The sequence below is a fragment of the Poecilia reticulata genome, linkage group LG5, assembly GCF_000633615.1.
Source record: "Poecilia reticulata strain Guanapo linkage group LG5, Guppy_female_1.0+MT, whole genome shotgun sequence".
In the NCBI taxonomy this organism is placed as follows: Eukaryota; Metazoa; Chordata; class Actinopteri; order Cyprinodontiformes; family Poeciliidae; genus Poecilia; species Poecilia reticulata.
Window position 1 is genome coordinate 21,746,587 of NC_024335.1, and position 21,756 is coordinate 21,768,342.

At 38.0% G+C, this 21,756-nt stretch overlaps 2 protein-coding genes across 6 annotated transcripts in view; one reads left to right on the forward strand and one right to left on the reverse strand.

Moving 5' to 3' along the window:
• LOC103465193 (AMP deaminase 2-like) overlaps window positions 1–21,756 on the reverse strand; it is a 37,894-nt gene that overhangs the window by 14,011 nt on the left and 2,127 nt on the right. Inside the window, exons 1-4 of one of the 5 annotated variants that reach the window (XM_008409816.2) lie at window positions 21,245–21,341; window positions 4,258–4,388; window positions 2,406–2,536; window positions 1,780–1,848 (exon numbers count right to left, since the gene is read on the reverse strand). In XM_008409816.2, the coding sequence (XP_008408038.1) occupies window positions 1,780–1,848; window positions 2,406–2,536; window positions 4,258–4,287 (230 nt within the window). In that variant the 5' untranslated portion in view covers window positions 4,288–4,388; window positions 21,245–21,341. Of the gene's footprint in view, window positions 1–1,779; window positions 1,849–2,405; window positions 2,537–4,257; window positions 4,389–10,496; window positions 10,818–19,180; window positions 19,691–21,244; window positions 21,342–21,756 lie in introns of those variants that run through there. The other 4 variants (XM_008409811.2, XM_008409817.2, XM_008409815.2 and 1 more) reach the window with 4 other exon arrangements.
• Window positions 19,605–21,756, forward strand: part of LOC103465196 (amphoterin-induced protein 1-like) — a 30,093-nt gene continuing 27,941 nt past the window's right edge. The window contains exon 1 of the mRNA XM_008409820.2: window positions 19,605–19,694. The gene's annotated coding sequence lies outside the window, so the exon portion shown is untranslated. The remainder of the gene's footprint in view (window positions 19,695–21,756) is intronic.

Below are 21,756 nucleotides of genomic sequence, written 5' to 3' on the forward strand. Positions count from 1 at the left end.
GGTCAGAAAGCTAAACAAATAACCCGCAAAATTATTTAAGTCTTCGAGCTGCGATGTAAGACGCTGGTTCTGCTCTCACTGTTGAACCGCTGCTACACTACAGGTAGTAATATTTCACAGACGGAGCGCCGCTTCTGCTCCACCTGGTAGTGACTCTCACACCGAACCGCTGCTTAAAGCTGCAGCATCTAACTTAAAAAAAAAATTTTTACATATTAAAACTTTCGCTGTCCTAACATGAGACAGATAATCTCTGAAAAAATAATCAATCTCCTCCCTGTTCCCCATAATTACTCCGCTCAGTCAGAAACAACCAATCAGAACTAGCAGTAATCAGTTAGCCGCCATGCTATCAGGAAGTTTTCATTCAGTAACTCAGGTGGCTTAAGGTGGCACTTTATTGTAATGGATCCTGTATTTGCCTTTGAATGTTAAGTTTTATACTTGAATTTCTTTGGCGATGTTGAGAAGTTTTATTTTGACTTTTTGCATTAGTTAGCCTCTTCAGAGCCTTCATATGTCATCAGTCTGTAAAAAGATAGTATTACTGATAGCAGTAGAATTTGCACAATGCCTGTTTTGTTTTTTTCTTGGGAAAAGTTATTAAAAACAAGTTTTTATCTAAATTAAGGTGAATTTATGGTTCCGTTTTCCATCATGCTTATGATTAAAAAAATAAAAATTATGTGATTGGTATCGGTGATCGGCCCTCATGGGTGATCGGAATCGACAGGAAAAAACCTCATCGGCACATCTCTAGTTGATACCACAGAAGAAGATCCATAATATTTGTTTGCATGTCATAATTAAGCTTGGCAAAAAGCATGAATGATGCAGAATATATATGGTATTGACATTCTTTTTAACACTATTTTGACTTTTTTACTGAATATATTTTTTCATGAAATCACAAACTAGATGTGTTGGAAATGTTGCTATCTATTGCTATACCAGCTTTATAATAAATGTTCAATAAAGTGACTAAAATGACCATTTTTGTATATTTACTAGTAAGCTAAAGCTGTATTTTATTTTTCAGAAATTATTATTTTTGCACAAAGCGCAGTTGAGTCTATCATAAAAAAACTAAAATCTCTGAGGTGTTTTTGTTTTCTTTAAAATGCAGCTAATCAAGGTAATATTTTCCTGTCAAGTCAGTGGTTTAAGTTTTCTTCAAGCTAGTTTTTTTGTTGTTGTAATATTTTATTGTACCATCATCTCAGGTTCAAAATGCATCAGATTTTTGCTCAATGAAATTGAGAATTGAAAGATTTCCTAAATTAGGCACCAAAGCTTGACCGGTTAAATAAAAACAATTGTGTTGCCTCGAGATTTTTTTTCCAACCTGAATGAATGTACATAAATTATATAAAAATAAAATAACATTTCAAAACATTTCTATATGAATATTATCCTACTGCTGTAAAAGTTTACACATTTTGACACATCTTTGCCAGAAGTACCAACAAATTAATCTCTAAATGACATATTTCAGTAGTTAGCCTGAGTTATTTTTTATAGGTGCCCATAAGTAATTCCATTAAATCACCAGCAGGGGGGATATTTAGTCCTTCTCAATAGAACAGCATTGTCCACAGTGGGTTCTCCATAACAGAGCATCTAAACAATATAATATTGAAATGTGTGTGTAGTAATTTGAACAAATAAAAGCAGTTAGTATACAAGTTTCTGAGTACAAGTGAACCACACAGACAAAGTCAAACACTGAGATGTCACCTATTGAAGAAAAGCATGCATACTGAGTCAGAGCTCACTCACTCAAGGTCTGCAGCACTGTCGATTTTCATGAAGTCCTGTTTGGCACGCAGTAAGATCTCTGGCTCAAGCCTTGGGGTGATATGCAGAGGCGCAGGATAGTGTGGGCAAGGCAGGGGCAGATGGGCATCAGAGGCAGCGGGAAGAAATTAAGCAAACAGAAGGAGAGACACTGAATACAAGCACAGGCGCCCACTCCAACAAGCACTTTCACTCACACTGCTACACACCCACATCGACACAAAGAGTTTTAACACCAGTTAGTGATGGTAAACCCCGATTGGTAAACAGGAACAAGTCACATATCCCTCCTGCCTCCCCATGATTGGCTTAGTAGCGCAGTTAGCATCGTCCCAGGCAGCTGAGACAGAACCCACCTCCTTCCTAGAGCTGGCAAAGAATAAGATGTACCACTGGAACAGGTGTCAAATGTTGGCTGATTGCTGGGGTCAGTTAGCCCACAAAACTAGCATGTTGGAAGCTGACAAGCAACGTATGCATAGGTGAGAGCGACACTGTGTGTAAGAGCGAGGCGCAGGAAGAGGGGGCAGCTGCGTCTGACCGTCTGAGTTCATGTAAACAGTTGATTTAGCCGACGTAGTGCGTGGAGTTTGTTTGCATTTCCTCACTTAATGTCCTGACTGATTTGCCTCTCCAGGCGGAGCCGCCGCTCCTCCAGCTGCTCGATGGGGCTGTCCTCCGGGAACTCGTACGGCGCGCTCCGCATCTCGCTCTCCGCCATGCTGCGTGTGAACAGCTCCTGGTTCAAACACGGGAAGTTGTAAAATTTATGGCGTCATAAACAGGAGATCATGTAAATATTAATGTACGCAGGGGGCATAAGAGCGACAGCAGGGCTTGCACAAACACTGTACCATCTGTTACATTTACAGATGAATAATCCCTGATATTTTTTTCACATAGGAATCAAGAACTTCCATGTATTTTCTAGTTATTTTATATAACAGACCAATACGTTTTGAGGAAAACATGGCTTTGAATATGCTTTGCTGATAAATGTAAAAAGTGAGGAAAACATTTTCATTCAGTCCTCTTTGCTCTGATACCCCTAAATAAAACCTAGACGGCTCAAATAATCCGACGAGTGGGAAGAAGAAAACCATTGTTAAAACAAACAAAGCCATGTGAGGCGCTGGTTTGCAGCTTATCACAAACCATGTGATATTCTGCTCAGTCAGGATCAGATTGCACTTATTTGGCCTCTTTAAACAATACCATGTAAACACAGCTCCCATGATGAAATACTGTGGTGGTGCTATCGTGTTGGGAAAAGTTTTGTTTTTCTGCAACATTGATAAGAAAGGTGAGTTGATGGGATGAAGCTAAAAAGAGGAAACCTATAAAGAGGAAAACAGGACAATGTTTAGCCTTCTGGGAGTAAATCAACACTAACCAGCAAGAGATACAAATAAAATGGTTTCCATTAAATACTAAGCATGTGTCAAAGTAGTTCAGATCTCCAAATGGAAATCGTTGCAGAAACCTGACACTTAAAAGACGATTTCTGTCCAATCTGACTGAGCTGGAGATGTTTCTCAAAGGTAAAAATTTTAGTCTCCAGATGGTGGAAAAACAGCCCCAAAAGTAGCTACAATTGAAATTCAGTTACTCTCATGGAGCTAAAATCCCAATAAAATGCTCTGAAGTTTCAGGTTTTAACAAGATGTGAAAAGATAAGAGAAATAAATAAGTTCATAGTGCACTGCTCTCTCAGACTGGTTCCTTAACAGAGCAGCTGTTTTATTTATTATGCACCGTTTTTAAATGCAGAGGATTAAAGTTCAATTGTTGACTGGATGGTGTATTCTTTGTGTTTTTATTATGTAAAGCACCTTGAATCGCCTTTCTGCTGAAAGGTGTTATACAAATAAACTTAGAGTCTAAATTTACCTGTACCTCTTTTCACCCTTCTAGACCGGAACGTGTCGACGACACGGCCAAATTTGCAGTACCGTAATTCCGCCACACGTAGCGCTATCTGAAAAATTCCAACGGTTTCTGAAAGGGGAGACGTTGCACTTTCCAGCCAATATCGGGTTGTTAGGTAATTTCACAGCTGCAGCTGCAGAGAGTGTAATTAATCCGGGGGGCACTCGTTTAATAGACGGTAAATTGCGAAAATAACTTGCTGGATATTGAAAGTTCCAGTTGTTATGGATATATGGGTAAATATATCATCTCACAGGACATTTAAATAACTACTCACAATTAAAATAAGGAAGAAATATATAGGCAGACATTTGAAATTTAGGAGTAAAGGGTTAAAATAACACAAACTAAAACTGCTCAATTTAATAAATATGCAGCTCTGGAAAAAACTAAGAGCCCACTGCAGTGATCCCAACTTTTAAATGTTCATTTTACTCAAACATTTACCTATAAAAATGAAGTAAAATTAGAGAAATTGATCATTTTGTAGCAGTTTCTTAATTTTTTTCAGGGTTAAAATTTTAATATCACCTCAGCAAGCTCTTTGTACTTTTCCTCCATGGATGTTCGCAGGTCGACTGGGTACTGAGAGAGAGAAATTGGTGTCCCAGGGAGGGATCTCTGGGGCTTGAGGGTCTTGGGTCCCGACACACCACACAGATCTGAAACAGTAAACAGGAAGAGTGAAACTTTAGTTAAAAATACAGCTTTAACTAAATATTCTGTGGAGTAAATTTGAAAACTGCAACTACATAAAACACGTCTTCATCCATCATGATTTAAAGATGTGTCATCACTGAAAAATGAACATGTCTTGAAGAAATTAGCTAATTACATTAAATCATATCAATAATGCAAGATTAAAAAATAAGAAAATCTTTTTATAGAGGTGTGTCGATCGATCGGCCACCGATCATAATTGGCCGATTTCCGTGAAAAAGTGCATGATCGGTGATCATTGGCTCTTGTTGCCGATACCGATCACCTGCATCTCATTTCGCAGCCTGCTTGTGCAGCTGGTCTCCTCTTTCCGTCACTCTGAGCAAGCGCGCAGCAACAAATCCTAAGCGATGAGGAACAATAACGCACTGAGTGAATGGGGAAGTTTGCGTGTTGAGGCGGAAAATTGAAGCACGTCAAAATGCATCAACACGACGAATCTAATATGGCATAAAAACAATGCCATACATGACGGAGTTTGGCTACATCGAAGCTCACTGCAGTAAAAAAGACATACGGAGGATCAGATAGCAGGTAAAGCAGCGCACAGCTACAAACACTCACCCGGATTAGCATGACGGTCAGAAAGGTAAACAAATAACCCRCAAAATTATTTAAGTCTTCGAGCTGCGATGTAAGACGCTGGTTCTGCTCTCACTGTTGAACCGCTGCTCCGCGCTACAGGTTAAGTAATATTTCACAGACGGAGCGCCGCTTCTGCTCCACCTGGTAGTGACTCTCACACTGAACCTCTGCTTAAAGCTGCAGCATCTAACCTAAAAAAATAAATTTTACATACGTATTAAAACTTTCGCTGTCCTAACATGACACAATCTCTGAAAAAATAACCGATCTCCTCTGCCTCCTCCCTGTTCCCCATAATTAAATTACTCCGCTCAGTCAGAAACAGCCAATCAGAACTAGCAGTAATCAGTTAGCCGCCATGCTATCAGGAAGTTTTCATTCAGTAACTCAGGTGGATTAAGGTGGGTGGCTCTTTATTGTAATGGATCCTGTTTTTGCCTTTGAATGTTAAGTTTTATACTTGAATATCTTTGGCAATGTTGAGAGGTTTTATTTTGACTTTTTGCATTATTTAGCCTCTGCACAACCTTCATATGTTTTCAGTCTGCTAAAGATAGTATTACCGATAGCAGTACAATTTGCACAATGCCTGTTTTGTTTTTTTCCTTGGGAAAAATGATTAAAAACAAGTTTTTTTCTAAATTAAGGTGAATTCATGGTTCCTTTTTCCACATAATGTAACCGGTAGTGCTTATGATTAAAAAAATAAAAATTATGTGATCAGTATCGGTGATCAGCCCTCATGGGTGATCGGTATCAGCAGGAAAAAACCTGATCGGCACATCTCTATCTTTTTAGCTTTCTTTTACTAAAGACAGTATTATAATTAAGTCTTTGGAGTAGAAAGAAAAGCAGAAATCTATTAGAGTTACAACTTATGCTGCTGTGTTGCAAAGAAAAGACCTCCGTCTACTTATTTCAGCACAGATTTAGTTATCTAAATCTTTGTTTTTTATTTAGACTTGTACTATATAAACCATATTTCAATTTAAAACAAGTGTATAGAAGACTAAGACTGTAATGCAGGTACTTTAAGTCAGCAGAGGTTTGGAGAAATCCTGTGTGGTCTTTGCGTTGACATACATTTTAACGCAGATTAACTCCGTCTGATACATTCATAATACTGAACTGAACTGGCACCCAGTACAAAGAAAACCGTTTACAGGTATTTTAGTCTGTTGACAGCAAAGACCTGTAGCCAAACAAGTGAAAGCAGGAACATAAACTGGAGATATAAATAGAGAGAAATTGCAGTTTGGTTTGCCAAAGATTACAGCGTCTGGAGTTTTAAGTGGAGAAAAATTATTTTAGCAGAGCCAAGTTTGGTTCAGACACCACAGATTAGTCTCAAGAGGTAATTTAAGAAGTTTACATCTTAAAAGCTCTGAACAATGGGGTTGTTTAATAAAATGGTGTATGGAACTGAAAATGGTTATAAATGCAAACACAGCACTCAATGTTGCGCAACATTTATAAAAAAAACTCCCTTTGTTCCCAACTTTCAGTCTGTAGAACCGCAACTTATTTTTTCATCAAAGAGATGAGAATCAAACTTCCAGCTTTTTTTTTTTTTACCCACATGTAGTTCCTGACATGCCTGAGTGTGGAAAAAAGCAAAAATTTCCACTTGCACTCCAGACTAAACCATACATAATCCACTGACACACATACCATTAAGAGTTAGTTTCTGACTACAGTGATGCATTTTAAGACAGGAGCACCATGGTTAAATGGACAAACACGGTAATTCACTCAAGTCTCTGGATTTTGGAGTGGCACGCTCTCGTTTCTCCATAATTGGAGCAATTATTGGTGCCGTGCCTGGGCAGCGACAATTAGTTTCTGCCATCTGCTGTCTGCCACTGAAGCGGTAGAGCTAGGAGTGAGTAAAGGGGATCTTCATTGTCCACAGTAAATTAATGTGGTGTGGCGTTTTAATATGAATGCAGAAGGGACCAGTAACAATTTCAAAATGAGCTACAGTGCTAGCAAAAATTACTGAAGTAAAACTCAAGGCTGTTGCTCTCCATCTGAAAATGTTACGATGGCGTAAATGTGAAGAACTGAAGTGCATTTTTAATCTGCTTTTCTTTAAACTTCAGAAAAACACAAGGCAATTAAATAATAGTTACAGGGGTATGAAAACCCGCTAGAAAAATGCACCACACTTTGAATAATACTGTAATTTTGAGACCAAATCATAAAATTGTTCAGACAAATGTTATTCAAATTTCTCGAATTACAATGTAAAATAACAGACAGTAACTTTTTAGTTTATATGCACAGTTTTAAAGAAGAAATAATGTTCAATACTACAAAGTGAACAACATCAACAAGGGAAACGTAGCTTAGTTTTCCCCAGAATTACTAGAAAACATATCAGGACTCCAATTAACATCCAATATAAATCTTACAGAAAAACAAAAGAATTTGCACATACTAAAAAACTATTAATCTTAATTTATGACTTGGGGCTTCTCTTTGGAGATTTTTTAAAGACAGTATGGAAGTCATACTGACAGACCACCTTTCATACTTTACATAATACTTAATCTTCCTTGTTTTAGTGCATTTCAGTGAATCTCTGCACAGCCCTACGGTTTGACAGCCATCCTCTCGGTTTGATCCTGGCGTGATGTTTACTGCGAGTGTTTCTGCCTATTTAGAAGAAAATACCACAACCATTCATCACTGTGACAAAATCATGATACAAATAGGTAACACCGACAATAGTGTCCATCCTGGTGTCACATTCCTGACGCTCTGCACGTTGATATACCCTCATTAAATTTTCCTGCAGTTGGTTCTGCTCTACAAGGACTTTGTGCAATCTTTTTCTTCTGCAGATTCAAAATCAAAAATGTTGCCAATTCAAATTTTACCTTTTTTAACGTTGAGATTAATGTCATGTTTAGAACAGAATTGTGCAAATTTTGACTTTTACTTCCATAAATCCATTTTGAAGTCAGATATTTACAACGCCAGTTTCAAATCGTTATAGTCATATTATGCAGGATTTTGGATGAGTTTACATCAGTTTTATCTTTCTAATTTTTTAACATGATAATGAACCAAACACGAAGAGTGTTCCTAATTGAAAGTCCTCTGCAGTGGTTTACAAAAACAACCACCAAGGTTTGCTTGAATTTGACTGGTGGAGCCTTGATTTGCTTCATTTGCATGCGGCTCAGCTCTTTGCACTTTTTAATCCAACCTTTTCTAAAAGTACATCCTGTTTGGCTCGCAAAGGATTAACTGAGGTATTTGTTAAAATATTTTTTAAAAACTGCCACGGCCAAATGGTTACAATTCAAGTTCCTTCCCACGCAACCAAATTAATTTTAACTTTACTGCTTCTTGTAAATACCTTTCTGACAAAGGCCCTGTGTTGGTGGACTCTACAGATTTTTAAAAACAAACTGAGGTGATTAAAAGCTAAGCTGAAGGCTGAATCCTATTTTCCAGGGTTACCCCTCCTCCCATCCTTTGCCACATAATTGAGGAAATAGTTGAAATATCCCATAGAAAAATGGGACACTCCTTCAAAAAGCTGATACTTCATCAATTCTCACTCAGTTTCCATGCATTTATGCATAACTCAATATGCCTTGACAGGTCACAAAAACATAAAGATCGTGTGATTTAACCTTTAGCAGATATCAAGGTACAAATTCTTTATACTAGAAATATTAATATAATAACAGAAAAACCCTAAAATGTAGTTATCTAACTAATTACAAACATTTACGCTGTTTTTATACTTATTAACAATAATAAAGTGTGACACCAGAAACACTACTTTAGTTGAGGGATGAAATATGAGTTAGAGGTCAAAGAGTGAGGATTTGGGGTGAAATGGGATAACTATTAGTTAAACTTTTATAAACTAAATGCATATTTCTGTGCAGAAAAGGTTTTAATTTGATTCAATAAAGCTTCTTAAATGATGTTTTTCTTTTATAACCCAAACAAAAGACCACTGAGGATCATCCATTACATCTGAGTTGTCCAATGAGTGCATGGTTAATTCCCATTTTGAAAAAAGAGTTTCAGGACAGAAATTAGGATAATAAGTCATTACACCACATAACTAGTTTTGTTTTTGATACATGTATTGTTTAGTTATGCAAGCTGAAGACATTTAATCAGTTTAAATCATGACTATAATAATTGAGAGAAACAAATTAAATGAAGGCTGCCGGATCCGCTGTGCTGCTGAACTGGACCGGATAAAAGAGGACATTGAGAAACGTCAAAAAAAAAAAAACAACCTCTGTGGCGTGTGTAAAGAATCAGAGCCCCAAACTAATTTATTTTGGTTTGGTGAGAGAGATGCCAGTAAAAGTTTTTGTAAGTCTTTACAGACTTTAGTCATGAGAGGCAGAATGAGGACACGCGCTTCAGGTGTTCCTTAGCAACCACCGCTCGCTGAGAATAAACCTGTTTTGCATCCACGTCTTGAACGCATCATCAATTTTCATCATTAAGATGTAAAAAAAAAAAAGATTAGACTCACTTTCTAACCTGCTAGAGCATCATTTTATCACTTTACATAAAAATTATATATTAACCTGCACAAGGAAAAAGTATTTTAGTACGAAAGGAAAACTTAATAGGCCAATTGTTCCTTTAGATCAGATAAACATCTGAGACAGATGGCAGCTCGTTAACACAACACCATCAGAAGCAGGAGGAAGGTCAGTGTGTTCAGGTGGACTGAAAAGTGAGAGCTCAGCGGTACACAGCGTTTCCTACAGGCTGGCTGAGGGGCGAAGTGGTAATGAAGACATGAGTTTCAGTTTCAGACACAACGGCGCCGCCTGCCTTTCTGGTTTGATTCAGGAATCCTGAAGTCTTGAATGTTTAGATCCTACAAATGTTGCAGGATGATAAATTGCCTCAGAAATCTTTGCGATAAACGGTGGATGTAATCGTTTTGAGACCGTTTTCATAATGGCACAATGATGTAAGTTCACCCTGTCAGAGACACTTTCATTTAGTTAAGAACAAAATAACAAAAACTATACATAAAAATAAATAAAAACCAAACAAAACCAAAACATTAAATAAAATTCATTATAAAGTCATGCAACAAATGTTAATCATCAGAATGGAAATTATTGAGGTCATTTTAATGCACCTACAAACATTCACCAACTACACTTAATATAAAGATCAAATTTACGGAACCACATCAGTGTGATAATGCTATCTTTGTTCTTTCACTTCTCTGTCTCTTGAGCTCTTCTTCCAGGTTTCTGAGTGCTGGCGTCTTATCCCAACACACAGCCACTCTTTCTGGACCCTCATCTGTCACCACAAGCTTGTCAGTGCAACATTTTTAAACGATACGCACCCACGCCTCACAGTGAACTGCTAAAACTCCTGCTAACACAAGAGTCACAACAGCAAGCTCTTCATTACAAAAGGTACTGTTTATGATTGTTGATTGTGAGCTACAGTACCTTTATCTGTCTGTCTTGTCCTGAACTCACAGTCTTCGTTGTGGCAGCAGTGGCCTTGTTTGAGCTCTTGCGGGATGCTGGGACATGTAACTAGGCCTGGGACGGCCGATTGGACCCTCCCCCGCTGGTACAGTGGAAGACAGAAAGAATGACAGCAAACGGAGAGACCGAACACTCTGGAGACACAACGCTGCTCTGACACCGGGATCTCACAGCTCCTTTTGTCTCTCCTGCTGTAAGTGTCGCTGCTGAGGCAGTTTCCCCCCCTCTCTTTCCTTCTTTTCCCCTGATTCTGTGTCACAGCTGCTTCCTGGATCGCACCGGTTTACAGTGCATGAACAGCAGAGCCTTCAAGCTCCCGGATTTAAATACTGGGTTGGTGCATACCACGTGGCAAGAAAGGGGAAGGGCCTGGGAGGACTGCATCATGCTCTATTGTGCTGAAAATGGAGGGGGAGCCGGGATAAGTAGCCACTCCTCCTCCTCCCACCTCTTTTTCACAAGGCTTCACTTATCTGACGACTGCAAAGCTGCACAAAACACTGATATCAGTGTTATTTGTTTTAGCTGATGACTTTGTTGCACTGTTATCGCTGGCTTTTGTTTTCTGGGGTTTGTGAAACTCTAAAATGCCTATCGGTTTCACATGACACTGCCACGAAAACTGTGGAAAATCTCAGCAATTTCATAAGTGAGCGCATGAGGCTTCATTTGCAATCACGTTAGCGTGGTGATTAGATAATTTACACACTTCCTCCCATGTTTCCTCTTTATTCACATGATGCCCAGGAAGCGACTTCTTTCTCGTCTCATGTGACAAATACTTTATTGTAACTTACAGCAGCTTGTCTTTATTTACTGAGCGTCTTACAGGCAATTAGAGCTTGTAAGACATGAAAGAAATCAACCTTGTAACACATCTAAGAAATTCAGTTGATAACATATGATATCTGAAATAAATTTTAAACCCATAATTGTGTCACTAAAACATAAAAAAAAACTAATTAATAAAAAAATGCAGCCTTTTTGTAAATGAAAGAATACTATACTTCAGATTTTTTTTAAAAATGACTTAAAAGAAGTAAGAATTTTTTTATATAACATTTGAGATTAAAGTAATACTCTCCCATAGAATTAAAAATAGGTACTTTGAGTTTTATATTGCCAAATTGGTTTAGTTTAGTTTTGCTTGCTTGTCCCATCAGTTATTTTTTGGCTTGCTTTGAGTTGGTACTTAGATGCCTTAATTTAACTAGTTTGTTTCTGTTGCTTTAAACTCAATAAAAACATAAACCTGCTCCATGTGTCTCCCGTTTTGTCTCGACTCCACAGGTCAGGTCGCGACATGTGTCAGTAGCATTTAAACCTCGCAGAGCTGAAGCAGAAAACGGTATTTTTCAGAGCTACCATTCAAATCCAGAAGCAAATGGGCAGAAGGTACCGGCAATCTGAAACCAGAAGTTACACAAAAGAGAAACAGATACGTCAAGAGGCCCTGAATCTAAGAAATAAACTAGTTTTGTGCAACGCCGTCATGCAGCCAGTCAACCACACAGGAAACGTTGACGGAAAGGCTGATGCGGTTTTAGTCGGTGACATTTAGAAACAATCACAGAAAACGGTAAGACTGAGAGAGGAGGAGCCGCTCACAAGGTATTCAGTGTTGAATGTATTTATGGCTTTTCAGAGAACGAAGAAACAACAGAGCGAGGTTTCATTTCAGATGCATACAAACACTTTATTACAACTGGAAATATATATGTGACAAGAGCTACTTATATGACATTTATATTTTTATTCCAATATTCAGTTATTTAACAATTTATATATATATTTTTATATCTCAGCTTTGCCCATCAACACTAATAAGCAGAGCTGACACAGCTCCAGTCTGTAGGTTAACTTATGAAATGTTTGTATCCCTCATAATCCCTAAGACGTATGATTTTTATTTATCTACTTGTTCTGTCTTACTTTTTAAATAAGTAAATACAAAATGATTCATTTATTTCCGGGTTGTTTTGTCCTCCTTACCAAGTAGCATAAGGCTTCAAATAATTACCTGAATAGTCTGGATGTGGAACAAGATGATTGCCCCATTATGATTTCATATTTTCATTACATTCCTGTAAAGAGTAGCTCAAATGAGTTCCTCTTACGTTTCAACAATCTCCCATAAAAATGTCTTACAGGAAAAGAAAAAAAATCTCTACAGCAAAACTCAGTTAGAGGAAAATAAGCAAAAGGCTCAACTCGCTGATTTTTAAAGAGCCATTTAGAAAAGAAGATCAAGTGAATCTCAAATTCAAAGATTAAGATTGATTGTCTTGATCAGAGCTTAGTAAAACACAGCTGAGCAGCACTGTTTCAGTATTTGGAAGATGATGACCTTTTAGGAAACATGAAGATGTGACCTCCAAGTCCCTGGTAAACAAACTCTTAAAAGAGAATCTGAGACTTCCTGCTATAAAACTGGCAAAGAAATAGCAGGAAAACAGCACTTTCAGTCATTTTTATGCAAAACTCGGGCAAAACAGTTTTTAAAAATGTTCCTCTTCTTGGTCCAGATATTTAAAAGTCGGTGTGTTTTAGTATAGGATGAGCTGCATTATGAAAATCCAGACGCACAGATTTAATGTATTTACATATGTTTTCTATACTAATACCACCTGCACTTAATGTTCATTTGTCTAACATAAACCAATAATTTTCTACAAAACAGCAGCAGAACTAACTCGTAGACAATCTGCACATTATATAGAATTACAGTTGTCGTCACAATTGAAAGGCAAATAATTATATTTTAAATCTCGGCATTCAGGTTCTTTATGCTAATGATATATTTATGGCTGGTTGAGTGGACTTTCAATGGTCTTTAAGTTTTAGAGATCAAGACACGATGGTAAAATTTTATTTGACAGGGTGTGCATAAACATAACGCCTGTCATGAACATGAATAAGTCTTTATGAATGTTTATGACTGTTGTCATGAAGTGTCATTCGGTAAATAATGACACTTTTAATCCAAAATTGAGGTAAAAGTTGCATTGAAAGTCCATTAAAAATTCCAACTTTGCATTAAAGTGTCTTTATTTACAAACTAATCCAGAGTTGGTACTTTTAATGAAAATGTTAAAGCAACTTTGCATTAAAAGTGTCATTATTTACCGAATGACACTTCATGGCAACAACCAGACATTCATTCATGTTTCATGTTTCTAACAGGTGTTATGTCATGTTTATGTCAGTCACACCCTGTCAAATAAAGTGTTACCAACATGATAATGATGGAGGGACAATCTGGGTCAATATTCAACAATCAACCTTCTATGATAAAGTTGTTTTAAAGAAAACAAGTAAAAACATTTACACTTGAATAAAAAGAAGATTTAGCATCGACAACGTTATAATTTAAAGGAACTATGAAAGACAGTATCGTGAGTCGGGTTTTTATTTGCGACCTCCACACGACTCCCACCATTATTACTTCTCAGCACATCCTTTTCCCCCGATGCCAATCAGCAGCACCAGAGAGAAACTCAACACGACTCGTCCCTCCCCGTTTTAAAGAGCCGGCTTTACTGTCGACGACTCTGCTCGACAGATCTAATCTCCATGTCGGGAGCCAAATTCCCATGAGAAAAATAGGACAAACATTCACAAAAACAGTTTTCTTAGTATTCACAATGATGTGGCTATTTTGTAATTTGTCAACCACAAAAGTTTTCAGGCGATAACAGAGAAACATTCAAAAATAAAACAGAGATACGACTCTCATTGTCCCATACCAATCATCTGGGATCATTCTGACCGTATTTTCTGTCAGCTCAGCTCTCATCGTATCTGAATATAGCAGAGCTACTCTGTAACTTGACACTGTCAGCATTTAACACTTGTAACTTATACTTGTTCGATTCTTATGCTGCAAGACGTCAATATCCCATCTCAGAGATAAAACCCCAAATAAGGACGACATTCAGGAGCAACAAGAGGTAAAATGCTGCTGTTTTCTGTTTTTATGTCTGAAGTTATTTGCTTGTTTGGTTAAATGTGTTGCAGCAATTATTTAAGGAATTGCAAAACATATTAACTTTCTTTGCAGGTAAATATTATTGATACATTTAGGAGATAAATGCTTAAACCTTTACTATAAAGGATTTTGACTTATTTTACACAGCAATTACACACAACATTTTATTGAACAATGACAGAAAATGATAATAATCCACTAGAATTTGTGTTTTAAATTTTGACTGAAAAAAAAAACGATTTACACATTCATGTAAACATCATTAATGTAAAAAAAATTACTGAGAATTTAGTGTGATCCACATTTGGCCCAACTAAATTTTCCCCAACAATTTATAAATAATCAAAGTATGTTTACCATTTACTGGTGTTACAAAACTGCATGTTGCTACAGGATATTGTGCATACAAAGTAGATAAACGACTCAAAATCATCAATTATTAAAGCAACATAACGTATCCTGGGAGCAGGCACAAAAATCTTGAATGGTTAGTAAAAAAAGATGGATAACTGAACCTCACACCCCACATATTACAGAACTAAACATACACTAAAACCTGCAACAACAAAAAAACGCAAATACTGCAAAAGGCAATGTATGAAAATATTTGAAATGTATAAAGCATCTTAAGTTTACAAACTTAGAAAAAAAGTAGTAAGTGAAGTTCTGAATAAAAGTCACAAGAAGTAAAAACTGACCAGACGTGAATAAATTTGCTCATTTATCTGAACAAATTGCTGCACAATTATTTGCACCTGCATGACTTACTCACACATCAACATTATAACTTTTGATCTTTTAATATCTGTGCAACTTGCATGATTTTTTCCCTCACAAAGCCAGTGTGCTCACAGAGATCAGTCACTGTGGACTGTCGTGGCAGACAATAGACTTGTGAGCTCAGAAGCTAATAAAAAGTAAGCCAGCGACCAAACATCAGCTGACGCTGGCTCGTCTCTGAGCGAATGTGGAGGATTAAATGAAAGAGGATCTCTGCTAGGAGCAGCACAAAGCGGAGAACTTAACTGTGTCTAACCAGTGAAATGCATCTTAATCATGCAGTGCTCCTGTTCATTTAGCAAATTACCTCAGTGAGAGTTTTCAGATGTTGAGTCTACCTGCTGTGAGTTTGCGTGGACGATGCTTGTGTTTGTTTTGAGAGGATACTGGAGGCTCTGGGCTGTCTGGAGGCCCTCTGCAACAAAAAGCCCACCTGTTGGTGGGGTGAGAGATTTCATGGCCTTGATTCCCTGCTCTACAAAATCCCTTTTCCAGAATAGCCATGTTACATGGGAAGCAACAGAGCTATTATTAGCAGAAAAAAAGCCCAGGAATTTTCCACCCAAACACAGGAAGATTTGGTCATCGCTTCATGCCTGACCGCAGGGCGGCCAGAGAGCAGAGACACTGACTACCAGCAACTTGTTTAACACTGATGTGCTGAAAATACGACGTTTCCGTGTCAGATGTCTCCCTCTAGCTGCAAAAGGCTAAAGGATCTTAGAAAATAAACAAGGATGTAGCAGGCGACTCATTTTTACCACTGAATAGAGAAATATTTGGACGTTTTCTGCAGTTTGATGTTCAAACCAAACTGACCGCATGTTAACAAGGGTTTGATGGGATATTAAAAAAAGAACATTAGAAGCAGCCATTTTGTTTATTTCATGTAACAAGTTTTGTTTTCAAGATGATCTTCATGCACAACCTCTTGCCAAGATAAAGCTTCACATTGTTCCTGAGGACTTTTTGTTAATCGTGCTTTTATATATTTTCAATTCATTTTAGTTTATTATTTGTACAAAAAGTTATTGCATCCAAGTAGGCCTGTCATAAATTATGTTGGACAATAAATTGTTCCAGTAACTATTGTGATAAATGATAATATTGTTGTTTTGACACAATTTTCAAGTGATAATGGCATATAAATGAAACTTTGCCTTGTGAAAAATCAGTAAACTTTAATTTTGTAAAAATAAAAATTAAAAAACACTTGAAACTGGATGTGGAAGAAAAATAAGTATCATTCTTAACCAGATTAAATGACAACATCTACCTGTGGATGAAAAGTGTTTGTATGCACAAATTGTTGATATTGTCTGAATATGTTTTATTTTATGGTTGAGGAACTGAAGAAAAATTCCCACCCTGGTGGAAAACAAAATTTTATCCAATCCAATCCTAAAATAATAATAAGTATCCAAAATAAACCATGACAATCAAAAACAAAAAAGAAAATGAAAAGAAAAACAAATAAAATTAACTATGATGTCTGTATAAACATAATAATAATCCGAATTGAAAAAAGTTAATTTTAACTTATCATGAAGCAGGCTTAAATCTTTTAGCACAACTTTGCGACGACGACTCCGATTCGATGTAAGCTGCAGTTCCAGCTAATTGCAGACGTCAAACAGTGCAAGAAGGACGGTAAAGTTTGCAAGAGCTTTTAGGGAGCTGCCACAAGTAAAAACTGGTACTGCATATGCATAATTTAAGACACCAAGACCTAAAATGACAGGGAACGTGTTTAATAATGAACCAGAACAGAGGAGAACTGCAGGAACCGCTGGACAACCGCATATTTTGGGACGACTTACAGAGAACCTCATCACCGCAGTTTGAACCTGCAGTTGCCTTTTTATCAGAAGACTTGTTTATGTCTGTAGATCAAGATAAACCTCATAAACAGGACACACAAAAGATGTAGCGTAGTGGAACTAAACACGTTGTTTGGAAACGTTGATGACTCGGGGTTCATGACTTGTTCACAACTCCATGCTCACAACAGCGACAGTAGATGTTTACAACACTAATTTGCTGTCAGAGGGCAAGCAGGTTGATGTGGTCTGAGGAGAGAAGTGGCCCAGATCTGGTGCTCAAAACAGACTGCGAGAAGCACAGGACCCAGCCAAGCGGCTAATTGAGAGGACTTGGATGACTGCATGGATGGAGAGACTTCTAAGTTATTTATTACTGCGCCAAGCACAGGCCTCCTCAGCAAATTTCATAAAATGTCTGTCAGAGGGAGGTACTGCTTCAGATATGCAGTCGCATCCCTCCAAACAGGAAAGTTGCACAACACTAAGGCATCACCCAGTTTCAAGACAAGTTAATATTTACATGAAATGATCTTTGATATAATTATCTGTACACTGGAGGGACGGTTTCTGCTAAAAAGAGCAGTTAACTTATAGCACAAGCGCAGTAATGGAGCTACGATCCCTTGCTAATGGGACTTATTGTCAAGATGTGACATTAAGTTGGAAACTTTTACGTGTACAAAAACACTGAATGTATCATGCCTCTCTTTGGAATCTTGCCAGAAAGTTCAAACATTTCTAACAGAATAAAAACCTCTCAAAAATGTAACACACTTATTTTAGTACAAACTATATTGCTCTGCCTTAAGTATCTCGTACAAGATGGCTCTATTTCTAATTCTAAAAGCCTTAAATTAATCCCTGAGAAATGACTGATTAATGTGTTAAACTCTGAAATATATGGCTGTATTTTCATTTAATGGAAGGATTTTATGTTTGAGAGCTTAAATGTGAAAATGCTTCACCCAGGAGATTTTGTCTGCAACATTTGAATACCTTCTTTCTCTCCAACTGAGCCTGAAAAATCTTGCAGAAACCCCCTAAAGAAGAATCCACGTTTATTATTGGCTGTGTAGTGTGACAGTGCTGCACATTTACTAAAACTGGCTTCTGATTGGCTGATCAGGGCCTTGTGAAGACTCCTCCCCCAGAAGCAGCAGAAACAGAAACAAGCTTTACCCATCTGAGTCAGCAATAAGACTGATCAACTTCTTTGCTTTTTTGTTGCTTTGTTTCTTCCTGTAATGTGCTTATTCTGGTTGTGTACCTCGATTTTTAATCCAAAGTGAGGAACATCTGTACACCCTAAAAACCAGCATCAGAAACAAGTATCAGAAGATACAAGGTCAGCTTGCCTTTGCAGGAATGACCAGCCCCAAATAACACATAATATATGTGAGTTAAAAATAACTTAACATTTTACCAAAATTAAAAAACAAAAACACAAAATTAATATACAATATTTCTAGCAACTATTTCAGAGATGGATAAATCATTTTATGCGAATGATATAGAAACCATCTGACCAAAACTAAAGTAAAATATAAGTGTTCACAAATAAATTAAACTAATTTCACCTGTTATTTCAAGCATTTATCAACCCGTCATATTACAATTAATAAACCCATCGCTCATTGTATAAATATAAATGTTTTCCTCTCCTCTCTCTCCCGTTTCAGCACTTTCAGGCTAACATTGTAAATAAGAAATTGCTCTTCATTTTAACCAACAAGAACCTATTAAAAGATTAAAAGTTTAGATTTGGTTTAATATTTAATTATGTTCAGACAGTCTTTGCAGCAATCCTTGCAGAGTCACACATGCTGCATATTAAACATCAGCCGAAAACAAACTGCTTTAATATCAAATACGAGAACCAACATTAAGTTACGAAAGGGAACCCGACATTTCCAAACTAATTTCCTAAGCTGGAAAGCATAAAAACCTGCATCCCAACATAACATGCATCCGCGTCGCTGACTCCACCCCACAGTAACAACTGATACTTCCTGTACTCTCTCTCTGTGGGACCCCGTTTCATCAACACTCACCGGGGCTGGTGTTGCTCTGCAGGCTCCCTCTTTTGGGAGTCTGGGATTTAGGTTTACCCTTCCCTTGTCCATTGCTGCTGGAGGCGGAAGATGACATCCTAGCACCTGAGTTCCTGCTACTACAGGAGCAGAGCGAGTCTGAGCTGTGAAGTGACCAGCAGAGGGGAGCATCCGCTCTGACGCTGGAGCTCTGTCTCATGGTGGGGCAGGGGAAAAGCAGGACCCATGCTGGGCTGCTCGCAGCTCTGCTGCAAACTTGGCTCCACCTCCTTCCAGCCAGCAGCGGGTCAGCAGGCGAGCAGCACAGCGACGCACTAAAAGGACGCCCAAGGCTTTCCCAGATCCTGCGGGGGACCGTCCTCCTTGGTTGCCTTAGCAACCAGGGAATGAGCTTCCTGTAGCCAACGTGGTGAAATACAACCACAGAAGAGGCCATTGCAGAAGAAGGTGTGCTGCTAGCATGACAGCCAGCAGTCCTGGTGACCAACTTGTACCCCCGCAGCTCAGAGCCAAGGTGAGCGGAGGACGAAAGTTTTCCACTTGTCTAAACTTAGAAGTTAGATCCACATGGTATCATAAGAATGCCCCCGTTAGCCAAGAGAAGGAGATTTAGATGAACAGCAGGAGATGGAGGGGGGAAAAAAAAGCGCCAAAGACAACAAACAGAAGAGAGAGGATAAGCTTAGAAACCGGCTTAGTATGTAAGCTAACCGGTGAGGGCTGCGACTCTTTCCTGCTGGAAACTTCTGAGGGGAGCCAGGCAGCTGAAACGCACACAGCACAGGCCCTCCTGACTGGGCGTTTTATAAATAGGGACAGCCAATGCACAGAGAGGGACAGTAACACAACCTGGGACAGGCTACACTACATGAACAACTTTCGAGTAACATAATTGATCACACTGCTCGTCTAAATGAGCAGTGACCGCATGTCAAAGCAAATTTAGAAATAAACCTTCACCGATTGACTGGATTTCAAATCAATTCCTTCTGATTACATAACTTCACTACGGGACGCTGTGCAAAAACAAACAGCTCCAAGTTTAAATCCAGCTACATCCAATAAAGCTACACCGAGTTATTTCAATGCGAATTTGACTTTTCATCGGTTCAAACCATCGTATGAAATGTGCAGCTGTCATTCACACAGCAGAAAACCACAAACAGCAGCCTGGGATAATGTTATCTGTAATCTTATTAGCACACTCACAAACTTGTTACGCAAGACGGAGGACTTTCAAGAATGCAAACTAGTGATGACAGGATTACTGAGCTCTTAAAAATGTTTGACTGAATCAGTGACTTGAGAATCTGGGGCATGAAAAACCTAAAAAAGGTCAAGATCCCCACCTAGTGGTGAGAAAAATAATGCAACAAGGAGAACTTATTTCTCTCTTACTGCCAAAATGTGAGTTAATAAATATTAATCCCAGTGGCCTTTTCTTCAACTTGCTTGCAATGTGGATAAATCAGCCAGGAAGAGGGATTTTACTGTTCAGCATCTGTGTTAAAGCTCTGTTCATCTGGAGTCACAGCCCAGGCATTCAGTTTGTTTGCACACAGCCTCTAAAGTGTAAACACAGATTCAGATGACCACTTCCTTTATGTAAACTCCAGATCTGCAATATAAATCAGACAAAGTAGAAATTCACCAATACAGTGATTTACGATTCATCATGGCAGCTTGAACAAACTTTCTACCATGTTTATGTATAAAAACTATCCAAAAACTATTTTGAGTATATGTCAAATAGACTTCTTTTGACAAAAATGTAAAATATTAATCCTTAAATAAACAGCTTCAGAAAAGCTCCACCAAGAAACCTTTGAGCTTCATTCTCTGACCAAGTCGAAGATCAATCCTCGATATAGTTGTCAACATTAAAACAAATGTTTTTGGGTGTCTGCAGCCTTTTCCAAAATCTGACCTAGTTTTCAGAGACAACTCACCATCTGGTGCAGCAGCACCAGCAAAAACAAGTCAAGCACACACACAGGCCTAATTTCATCTTTAAAAAAAAAGCAGCAAACTATCCTTTCATTAGTGAATACAATAAATACTCACATTCTTAGGACTCAGAGGGGTTTCATCACCAAGCAGCTCCTCAGTAGCTTTTTCTCTGCTTGGTCAGGATTTGTGAGCACACATTCTTTTGCTAAGAATGAGACCACTGTGTGTATCACTGCATGCTGATGAATCTTTTTTCTTTTTTTCCCCCCTTCTTGAGCACAGCCAGTGAAATTCAATGTCTTATTTGCAGAGGCCAAACGCAAGGAGAGGAAAAAACTGTTTGCTTTCTTTCTGCAAATTGCCTCTCCGCAAATATTTTTGAAATGTGAAAAAAGTATTGGGCCTTGCCAAATGTAAGCCTGCTGTATTATTATTATAATTTTTTTTTCTAAAACACATCCTTGACTTGTTATTACTCCTGATTCTGCCAGCCGTTAATGGCTCAAAGCCAAACCAACTTGTAAGAGTTTCTAGAAAATGTTGTTTTAGAAATCAAAAAACTTGTACGTTTCAAAGTACTTGGACAGACTTAAGCACTTTAAACTCCAGGCAGATTTAGGTTTAAA